The sequence below is a fragment of the Lolium rigidum genome, chromosome 4 (genome assembly GCF_022539505.1).
Source record: "Lolium rigidum isolate FL_2022 chromosome 4, APGP_CSIRO_Lrig_0.1, whole genome shotgun sequence".
NCBI lineage: Eukaryota > Viridiplantae > Streptophyta > Magnoliopsida > Poales > Poaceae > Lolium > Lolium rigidum.
Window position 1 is genome coordinate 112,784,615 of NC_061511.1, and position 11,648 is coordinate 112,796,262.

General features: G+C 40.4%; 1 protein-coding gene across 1 annotated transcript; it reads left to right on the plus strand.

Moving 5' to 3' along the window:
- The first annotated feature begins 2,084 nt into the window (after positions 1 to 2,084).
- LOC124650488 (cyclin-T1-4-like) lies at positions 2,085 to 11,163 on the plus strand. The gene is given in 9 exon segments (XM_047190006.1): positions 2,085 to 2,374; positions 2,504 to 2,570; positions 4,036 to 4,348; positions 5,596 to 5,677; positions 6,661 to 6,795; positions 7,978 to 8,153; positions 8,243 to 8,397; positions 9,952 to 10,764; positions 10,767 to 11,163. Coding segments are annotated over 7 exon segments (1,725 nt in total). The 5' UTR covers positions 2,085 to 2,374; positions 2,504 to 2,570; positions 4,036 to 4,112; the 3' UTR covers positions 10,895 to 11,163.
- Positions 11,164 to 11,648: the final 485 nt, after the last annotated feature.

Genomic DNA, 11,648 nt, shown 5'->3' on the forward strand with positions numbered 1-11,648 from the left:
GATTTTGAGAATTCTAAGACGGCATCCCAGCTGAGCTCCATAAGAAACTTTCTGAGCAAATAAGATTCAGCGCTTTGAGGCATAAAACCGGAACCAAACAGTATCCTCTGAATGGTTTCATTCAACAGAGCTTTTCTTGCGATTAGTACAGACGATGTACTAAATATTACTGATCCGAATTGGAATATGAGCTGTAATGATGTTTTGTCCTCTCTAAAATCCAACCTAACTGAAACTAATATTGATCCTGCACAAACACAGCGTGAAACTAAAAGTAAAATCACAATACATATCACGTGTTTTACTCTATAATAAGCATAGAGATATGAAGGGCTGGGAAAGATGCATACTTGAGACTTGGCATAAACACCTCACAAAAATAGAAATTGATCCTTAATAGCCATTGAGATTTTACTATTCTATTTTTTTTATCCGACATGAGATGGATCTGTAGGTAGGTAATCCCTAATTCGTATAAGCATAAATCCAAAATAAAATGAAAGAATTTCAAAAAAACGAAAGCACAAATAGAAAGTAATCCTAAAGGTAAAATTAAAACTAAGTAAAGGATGGATCATAAACTACAGTAGTACATAGAACTTCTTGCCGAGAGTGTCACAAAAGTTACATGTTTTTATTAGAATCTTTATGACACGTCACTCCTTTGAATGTGCTTGCTAGATGGGAAGCTGCATGTCAAAGAATATGAATCAACAAAACCACAGAAAGCCTGACCGTGTGTAGAAACCGTCTACCACCATGACACAGTCAATCATTGGTGATTCCTGAAAATGGAGCATCAAATAGGAGTATGAATTATGAGATTCTAGAGAAAGTGCAGAATACTGATAGCTTGTGGGTGCCGAGATAGGTGATGTGAGCAGCGCACAATTGTGCTAGGTACTTAAACCCAAACATGTCTATCGTTTCCTTCACCTATTACTTCTTCATTTACATGGCAATAGAATGGACGACTGTTGAGATTTTCTTCAGTTTCAAATTCTAGGCTGTGTGGTGGTTGAACCGTGGAAGAAAAGCGAGAGGGATTAATAGTGTAGTGGAGAGGAGGCGAAGGGAGATGGACGTGGAAGAAAAGCGAGATGGATTAATAGTGTAGTGGAGAGAAGGCGAAAGGGAGATGGACGTGAAGATGCAGCGGCCAGGGTATTAATTAGGTGCGATCACAATATTATGGCAGAAAAGAAACTGGAGCATTTGCCTACGGCTTGGATACCCATTGGTTTGTCAAACATTTTAGAGGGACGTGCCTTCACATAATTGCAAGAAAATGCTGTAGTGGGGATTACTATCTAGTCTAGAGATAAAAGATACGAAAAGTGCTTTTGACTCCGGAGCTCCAGTGCTCTCGCTATTTAAAAAAATTAAAAAATATTTATTAGTAACCAAAAAATTCGAAAAATAATTCTGTAGATTGTTAGTGATACATCTCGCAATCATGAAAAATCTCAACCCAAAATTCTTTTTACTTTGAGCCAGACAAAAATAACAAATCTGACATGTTTTTGTAGATTTGAAAGTAACTACTCAGATCTGCATTTTTATCTTGTTTGTGTAGCTTAAAATATAAAGTATTTGAAATTGATATTTTACACGTTTGTGGGATACATTATTAGCTATATACAGATATGTTTTTTAATTTTTTTTTAAAATTCAAAAATATAATTTTAATTTATTTTAAAAACGAGATCACTGGTGCCCATGTACACCAAATCTCTGTCCACTAAAAAATAGTACTACAGTAGTACTGTAGTACATAATATTCCACTGAAGATTGTTCCACGCATCCTGCCGCGCAGAAAACAACAGAAACCCTATCGGCGAACCCATCTCCGACCGCGCCGCCACGAGCCATCTCCGGATCTCCCAGCCTCGCTCACTCCGGCCTCCACCAGACAACCGCCGCGCGGCTCCCTCCGACCAGACCACCGCGGTGCCGCTCCTCTCATTCGGCCTCCACCGGACCACCGCCGCGCCGCCGCCCTCCGCCGGCCCCCACCTGACCACCGCGGCGCCGCTCCCCTCCGCTGGCCTCCACCGGACCACCGCGGCGCCGCTCCCTTCCGCTGGCCTCCAACGGACCACCGCGGCGCCGCTCCCCTCCGCTGGCCTCCACCGTACCACCACCGCGCCTGCAGGAGCTCGCATTTGAGCCGGCAGCGACCTCCTGCAGGCTGTTCCTTTCCTTCCTCGGTTCCTCCCCGTTCCCCGACTCCAACCTCAGCCATCTGGCCCTCTCAAGCAGCAGGCTAGTCAGCAGCCAGAGCCAGTAGCGAGTCGCGGAGGCAGGCCGGCGGCAGCTCGCCGTTTTAGATCTCCACTTCGCACTCGCAGGTGGCAGCAGCACCCACCCAAGGTACACTCTGGTGCCATTGCCTTATTAAAGGTGATGTACAGCTAGCTAATGATATGATTTGCTCCTCCATATTCATTTTACACTTACAAGAGTCTAATTTTATCCCTTTGGAACTTGGAGTTGGAACAGGACATCAACATTGTCAGTTGGAGAGGTTTGGAGCTGCTTCGGCATCCTCAGGAGAGCAAACCAGAAGGTAATCTGCTGTTCCTAGCTTCTATTACATATGCTTTTGTGTGAATTAAAAAGATAGTAAAATGTATCCCCGTATTGGCGCTTTTCCAGAATGGCGAATTTAAGTATGTGCATTGGTGCATTTTAGATGGTCTGTGATTCTGTTGACCAGTTAAGTTCAGGGTTTCGAAAGATTTTGAATCTCAGTTGGGCAAATGGGTTTGGCAGGAAAGAATGTAGCCAAACAAGTATTCAGTTGGAGGTTTGAGTAGAGGAAGCAATAAATTCAAGGGGTAATGGTTATTTGTTTGTTGGTAACACAGGGTTGGCCAAGTTCGCAGAATACTGTAGGTTCATAGTTAATTCCAGCCTGTCCTTATTAACCAGCAGATATAGCATGAGTGTTATCCTAGATATTGGTATTTGCCACTCATATTTCCTTTAGCTAGTAATAGTTTTTAATCTTTTCTGCTTTTAATGCGATTTGCATCTCAGGGAAGTCGACAGGGTTCTGATTATGCTATGTATGTAATTGTTTAACTTGCAGAAAATTCAAAACTGCTTTGTTTCTAAAACAAGGTTCAAGAAAGCGGAAAAAGCGGACGCTTAAGCATGCTTATGCGCGAATAGTAGGCCCTCTGCATCGCTTAAGGCCTAAGCGGTTAACTATGCGCTAGGCGCGATTAAATGGAACGCTTAATTAATTAAGCATGATTTTGCACGCTGGCAGCGGAGAAAATTCCACCGAAGCTGACCGAAATAATTCCCGAGGGAGCTTCGTGCGAGCGCGGGAGAACTGCACACGGTAAAATGGGGCACGCAGGAGGGAAGTTGGGCCTGGGAGCTGGCTTAAGCTGCGAGGTAGGGCTCGATTTGGGACCAAATCATACACATCTCCCATCCCCTCCTCTACTAAAGCTTCTGGCGGCGCCGGCGGGACTGGAGCTGAGCGCTTGGCTGGTTACGCCACCCAACGACTCCTGATTTGGGACCAATCTGCTGAGATTTTTTCTAGGTACTGCTAGTTCTTTGGCCTACAGCTCCTGATTCTCCTGGTTTTTGGTCACTCCGTTGACGAACCAATGCTTAAGCACCGCTTAAGCATGCATAAATCACATAAGCGCTGAGCGGAAGGCCACCGCACCGATTATGCTTAATGCTTTCTTGAACCTTGTTCTAAAATGTTAATTTCCCTAGCTACCATCGAGTGCATCTGTTCCCTGCATACGTTTTATACAACATGTACTACTAGATGTAGTATTGCCAACATCCCAGCTATTTAGTTACTGTTAGTTGTTTGGCTATTATTGGACGTACCAACTTATTATTGCAGCCCCTTTGCTATCTCTCAGTTATGCTGGATCTTCATATTTATCTTGGCAACTGGCATATTCTTTTCATTGTGTCATAATCAGTACTTATATCAGTCATTCTGTATCTTTTTTCTGAGTAACTGTCGTAAAACTCATAGTACCTTCTCCGTACAGCGCCTGGTTGGGCAGTTCTTGACGGCTAAAAACGTACTACGTTCATCATTTTGCGTGGAATATAGTTGGGAGATTTCATGGCTATGCTCCCAAGTGATTCGTCCCATCATGGAATTGTGGAAAATAGCCCCTACAGAATTACGAAGAGTGGGAATGAGGAAGCTGGTAAACTTGGTGCTTCATGGTATTTCAGTAGAAAGGAAATAGAAGAGAATTCTCCATCCAAGAAGGATGGCATTGATTTAAAGAAAGAGTCTTACCTTCGAAAATTGTACTGTACGTATCTGCAAGATTTGGGGATGCGGCTGAAAGTGTAAGATATTATGTGTAGTTCTTTTAATTCATTTATTGTTGTAGCTGTTGGCTGGCTGTCTCTTTAGTTTTTTGGAATCTCCAAAAAAAGCCATTGCTACTACTCCCTCCGTTTCAGAGAATAAGGCGCCTTTGTTTTGCGTGTTTTTTCTTGACTTTACTCTAAATATACAAAGATTCTTGGTTTAAAATTAGCATCATTATAAAGTGTTTTTCAATATGAATCCAACGATATCAATTACGGAGTATGTACAATATAATTAAGATTTTGTTGCTCAATTTGTTTGGTCAAAGTTTGTCTTGAAATGCGTGTGCGCCTTCATTGAAACGGAGGTAGTACTTATCCAACCAGATGCTAAATTTCAAACTGTGTGTTCATATACTGACGTTGTAATTGTTTTTCCTGATATTTTATTTATACCAGCATATGTTTGGTCATAAGATGTTCAATAGTTTGCTATGTTAAGTTAATATTTTACTTAGCATGGAGCATTCTCATATATTTTTTTTTCTGAATCAACTGCTGGGCAGGGGAATTATTCTTATCTTGGTTTATACTTAAATTTGGTCTGCATGGTGGTGTCTGGCATTTAGAATGGTACTGGGAAATACTCTTGTGTATGCATTGTTGATTTTGTCCCTCAAAGGCTTGCATGCTGCATCACATCATGAGTTTGGTGGGAGAGACTTGTATAGGATCTCTTTATTAGGTGGAATCATAGGATCAACTCATAGAAAATAAATTTAAAAATGCGAAAAAATCTGAAAATAATATACAACATGCCTATGGGTTGTATCTACAACTCCAAGAAATTTCAGCTCAAAATTTGATCTATACTTGGATAAACAAAAAAGACATTGACGTAATTGAATAGTATTTCACACTATTCACACCCAAATTTATCTCCTTTGGTTCTCTAAGTGTATGTCGAATTGGAAGCTGCAAATTTTTGGCGTTGCATATAAAACACAGATGTGTTTTGTCATTTTTTTTTTCAAAATATTCAAACATATTTTTTTCTTTTCAAAATAATTGTTCTTGTAGATCCTATCTAAACAGTGATCCTACCCAAGTCTTCCCCTGATTTTGGCCCTTGAAGGCTTGCGTGCTGCATCACGTCTTATGTACTTGCAATCATGATAAAATCGTTGATCCATGTATGTTTAGTTTTTACGGCACATGCAGATAATGCCACGACCCTTGTTGGACTTATACTGTCAACTTATGCTGAGATTTTTTTTATGTAGGCCTCAAGTGACGATTGCTACATCTATTGTTTTCTGTCACCGTTTTTACCTTCGTCAATCTCATGCAAAAAATGACAGACGAGTAAGTGTTAGCCAATGTTAGTTAAGTTTTATATTTTTTTGAAGTGCTGCTTCTAACTTTGTATAACATGTAGATACTTCATTTGTGTTTATGACATTTTACTTTTTGCTTCATGTTCAGTTTGAATAAAAATAACAAACAGTTTCTACCACAGTGGTTGGTCAGTTTGGCGATTGTTCTCACCGAGTCAGTAGCAACTAATCCTCTGTACTTTCTCCAGTTCACAGAAACAATTCGATTGGGGTTATGTGCTGTCAAGCATTGCAAAGATTGCTTATAAATAATGCTTTAAATATTAGTATCGGACACATGAAAAATGTATGTTTAATTTGCCCCTAAAAGTATTTCCGCAATTGATTTTTATTATGCTTACATCTATCCAGTAAAAGTTAGTGGTGAAGTTAGCGAACTGTTTAGATTTCAAAACGATCTGCTTTTTTTTGTCAACTGGAGGGAGTGGTTATAAAAAATGTTATATGAGGATGAAGTGACACAGATGTACATCCTGCTGGTGCGAGGTAGCGATTTTTAGTTTAGAAGAGCCGAGACCTTGTTACATTTCAAAATAGCAGTTCACAATTGGACACCCCATTTGATCACTTACGTGGGTCAGGGTTTATCAAGAATGTCTTGGCTTGCACAACTCCCAAACTCTCATCGCAGTTGATGTACCATACTGGTTCAGGTAGGCCTGATACTCTTATACTAATACACACAAAAGCATTTGAGATAACACTATTTTCAGTGTATCATTTGCTTCAAAATAGCAGTTTGGATATCATACTTAGTGAGTTACAGTTCAAAACAAATGAAATATAAATAGTGTTTCGTGTTCTTTTCTACACCAGAAATGGTAATTGTGCAATTTTACTCTTGTATGTGTTGACATAATCTTGGTACGTCATACTATTGTGTTATGCAGCCATTCTTATCTTTTATGATGATGAATCAGCACCTGAATTCTGAATCTAATATCTATGCAGACAATCGCTACTGTTTGCATGTTCTTGGCTGGAAAAGTTGAAGAAACACCTAGGCCTTTGAAGGATGTAATCATGGTTTCTTACGAGCTTATTCATAAAAAGGATCCTGCTGCTGGTCAGAAAATCAAGCAGAGGGTAATCTATCCAGTTGAATTCTCTTTTGCTATGTGATTGCTCCTATGTGTACCGTTTTCCATCTACAAAAGAAGGGTGCTTGACCTTATTTTACCCTATAATTCTTGTTGTTCTGATACGGTAACAGAAAACGATTTCAGAAACAGAACCATTGGCAGGATGGATGTGTGTATTTTGTTATCATCTCTATCAGATACCTAACTTTTTCTCCTCAACATATCATTTATTTTGATCTTTGTAACCGCATCATTATCTGCGGAAGTTTACTAGCTATATATTTTACAATGAGCAGCCAGCTAATGTTTGATTCTTTTCTTGTTTTTTGCACTCATCATGAGAGCAATATTACTTTCTTAAGGCCAATGGAAGGGATATCAGTTTTTTTTTCATGCATCAGCTAAAATAGAGAATCCTAGATCATACAGGGATATAGATTCTAATATTCTATGACACAAAATACTCCCTCCGTCCTAAAATAAATGTCTTAGTTTTGTTTAGATATAGATGTATCTATATGCATTTTAGTTATAGATACATTTGTATCTAGAAAAGTTGAGACACTTATTTTAGAACGGAGGGAGTAATTTGGTAGATGTTTTGTCGACTGAAAGTTTTTATTTTCTGATTACGATAGGATGTATATGTACTTCTGAGCTTTGTTGATGATGCATGTCCTTGAGATCCATTTTTGCCTTGTCTTTTCTTAGTTTTGACGCGTACATGCTACAAATGTTGTTTTTCACTCCCTCCGTTCCATAATTCTTGTTGTGATTGTAGTTCAAATTTGAACTAAAACCATGACAAGAATTATGGAAGAGAGGGAATAATTGTTTCTGGTGGTGATCCTTTCCAGCAAAAAAAAATACTAACAAAATGAATGGCATAAAATAGTTTCCATTGCACGCTGCTGTTTCCAGTTTATGCTTGCTCAAACTATCTACACGTGCTGTATAAACTTGGATAGTTCAGTGCTGCTGGAATTACATTGGTTCTTGTTTTGATAGTCAAATCTATGGCCTTGTGTAGGTTCCACTTTATCTGCCACATGATTGTGTAGGTTCCACTTAGTCGGTGCAATTTATTGCCTGTCTATGTAGATATTCTCTACACCAGTTCATATTTGCATCAAAGTGGTTTCCTCTGGAATAATGCTTGCACAAATTGTCTGCCACTCTTATGCAGGAAGTATATGATCGGCAAAAAGAACTTATTTTACTTGGAGAGCGAGTTGTACTTGCAACACTTGGTTTTGACCTTAATGTGCACCATCCTTACAAGCCCCTGGTTGAAACAATAAAGAAATTCAAGATTACTCATAACGCACTTCCTCAAGTTGCCTGGAATTTTGTCAATGATGGGTATGCTAATGCTCCCCTTGTTCTCTTTAGCAATTCAGGTACCCAGTTTATGTCTCTAGTGCACGCTAAAAAGGTTGTACACTCTACAGGCTGCGTACTTCACTTTGCCTGCAATTCAAGTCTCATCATATTGCAGCAGGTGCTCTCTTTTTGGCTGGTAAGTTTCTCAAAGTGAAGTTTCTTCCAGATGATGGTGAGAAGGCTTGGTATCAGGAATTCGATGTGACACCAAGACAGCTGGAAGGTTGGTTCCTGGATGTTAAAATTCAGTATTTCAAAATTTCCAGTTTGAGGTCTCCTTTTGAAAATGACCACTGTTGTTACCATTAGGGGCGTCCCACTTTATACGTGTCCTGTAGTATTTGGGTTTTGAAGGAATATCTGAAGAATTATACTATCACTTGGACATGTCTGTGAGAATGTTTCATATTGCGAAAACGATTCTTTTTGTAGGAACTATTCTTTTACAAAACTCTACTGTTAAACGACCCTTTGCATGTGTCTTGCTTCACTGTAGCTGTGGATGCTTTCATGTTGTGGGGTATAAACTGAAGTTTAACTGTGTATATGGTGTTAGTTGCTGTTGCTGATGTACATAGTTTGATGAATTATTTTACTATCACACGTTCGAGCTCTGATTGTTTTTTCTGGAGACTATTATTTCACATATAATCATATTTTAAAATACAGACGGGCGAGTGTTCTGTCAAGTGACTGGTTCACCTGTTGGGCTGCCGGCTCAGCCGGTCAAATGCGGATAAAAAATATTTAATTCATGTTCAAGTTTTTTTGAAAAAATTGACCTCCAGGCCCATGGACACCAGGATGTAATATATGGATTGTAATCCATCTATACTTAACAAAAGGAAGTCAACCCATTTGGTATGGAGCTTGCAGGTGGGAGTTTAGGTCTTCAGTCCCCTCCTTGTTCGGATATCTTTTTCCTGGTTTTGATCTCATAAATTCAGACAATAGTGGACAGAACTGGCAAGCCACTCTTGATCTCCTCCGCACCTGCCAAATAGAATATCGGGAATAAGAGCAGCATGCATGTACAACGTTGTGATGTCAGATCAAGTATTTTCAGCTCTCGGGAGTCAGGATCATGTTATCTTTTAAAAAAACTTGGTTAAAAGGTTTCAAAATAATCTGGAAAAAGTTCTTGTGTGTAGATGTTAGAGTGAAGTCATGGAATGTCAAGTTCTTGGTTACTTTTTTTTGGTTGATTTCTAGTATGGGTGATTTTTCGTTTGTTTGTTTACACAGCTCACAAAGCAGTTCCGATTTCACTGAACTTGAAATTTAGAAACAATATTTGATAATTTACATGTGATATTTTTATTTTTATTTTTGGATGAGTGCAATTTGTTTTTGAGGGAGATGAGTGCAAATTATTGTTTGAGAAGGGATCGTGCAATCTTGCCCATTAGTTGTTTTCGGGTGATGTCCGCCTTTTGCATGTAGGATGGTTGTGGACTTGGAAGAGACAGAAATGGAAAAAAATGGGCTTCCTTCGCTCAACTAAGAAATGATCTCTTAGTCGCATGTTCCTAAGAGCACCTAATTGTCTGCAAACATAAAACCGTAAAGTGCATAGTTCCCAGCCAGTTACTTAAATTTGATGGTTTCAGAAAGCCTTCCGTCTTATTACTCTTGTAGAACCTGATCTGTGCTGGATAGTGTCCTTGTTCATTAGCCTTTAATTCTTCTAGCTGTTACTTTATAGTCGAGCTTTACTGACATGGCATGGTAAATTAACATCTGATATAAATGCATTTCTTTTATCTCTTGATTGCAGAGGTTAGCAATCAAATGTTAGAGCTGTATGAGCATAACCGTGTAGTGCAGTCACAGCCAACACATGGGAATGAAGCTGAAGGGAGCTCTGCTATTGTGCTTAATCAAGGAATCTCTGTAAAAGCTCAAGCGAAGTCCGAGGAACCTCCTGTTCTTGGGCATCATCAAGCATCTAAACAGTCAGATTCCAATCATTCTACCTCAACAGGTGTTCCAATTCACAATGGTGCCGAGGACTCGAATCGAAACAAGCAAATCAGTAGCCAGAGAAGTCTGCAAAATGTCAATGGTGACCATGGAATCGACAAAACAAGCTGTCAGAGTGGAGTTGGAGTTGGTGCTGGTATAAACGACGGTATGCATGATGACAAAAAGTCCTTGCCAGGAAGTTCCAGATCCAGTGACAAATCTGATATTCCAATGGAAGAGCAGAAGCCTTTTCTATCGCATGCTAGTTCATGTGAAACCAGAGATGGTAATCTCAATAACGGTGATGTTCCCAGTGTCTCATCCTCCATGATGGATGCCATGAATAAAATTGACAAGGATAAGGTCAAGGCAGCTCTGGAGAAGCGAAGAAGATTGAAAGGTGATGTTGCTAGGAAGGTAGATGTGATGGATGATGAAGATCTACTAGAGAGTGAATTAGAACACGGTGTAGAATTGACTGTTGAGGATGAGAAGATCAAGTCTGGTGATGTTGCAGAAAATGGGGACCATCGGGAGCAGAATGTGCCAGAGGCTGAGGTTCTGGTGGACGTTAAAGAAGAGTGTTCTCCAGCCAAGAGAAATGATGGTTTTGAGCAGGTCCCAGAACTCTCATGATGCACCGAAGCACATCGAGGGCCATGATAATGCTCAGCTTTTTGGTAGACATACATAAAATGCCTCAGCCAGTCGACCTGAAGGTTGATGGGCTAGAATTGGTGGAATTCTTGGTATAAAGATAGGCACATGTTACTGGGACAGAAGCAGCTGCTCCGTTGACTGTCACTGAGACATCCAGGTCTAATGTTTGTACCCAGATGTTTTTGTAACCATGGATCTCTACTTTTTTTTTTGTTTTTTTTTTTTGCAAAATCGATCTTAAGTGCTGTAGCAAAGCTTCTAATTCCATTAGCATAGATTCTTCACGGCTGTATTTCAGACATCATTGGATCTGATAAGCCTTAGAATTGTACATGTTTTTTGAGCTGTTCTTACATTCTTCCTAGTTAGGGCTTGTTTGGTACCAGAGTTTTTCCAGGGATGGGCGAGTATTATCCTACCCCATCCCTGAATCCCCACCTATCCCCGGTAGCCCATTTGGTGGAAGAGTTTTGGCCTAGTCAATCCCCATCCATTGTTCTTCAAATCAATCCACAAACCAGACCTCGCGTTTTATCCCTATCCCTGTCCTCGACCAAAACATAGCGAGACAACCGGCGTGAGTGGTGACAGGTGTGGCGGCGAGTGGAGCGACATAGCTGATGGTGGGGCAAGAGGTGGAAGGGACGAGAGCTGCGGGAGGGGCGGAGCATTTGCCTGGCGATGACAAGGATGGATCCCGCCGACCCTCTCTAGATCGTTGCCGTTCTTGGCATCTGACTGGCGCCGCCACCCCCCTCCGTTCCGGTAATCCATTTGACCATCTCTCCGGTAACCCCCCTTCTCTCTCCCTCTCCATTGCATGCTAGCTAGCCGGTTTTGATTGCTTGC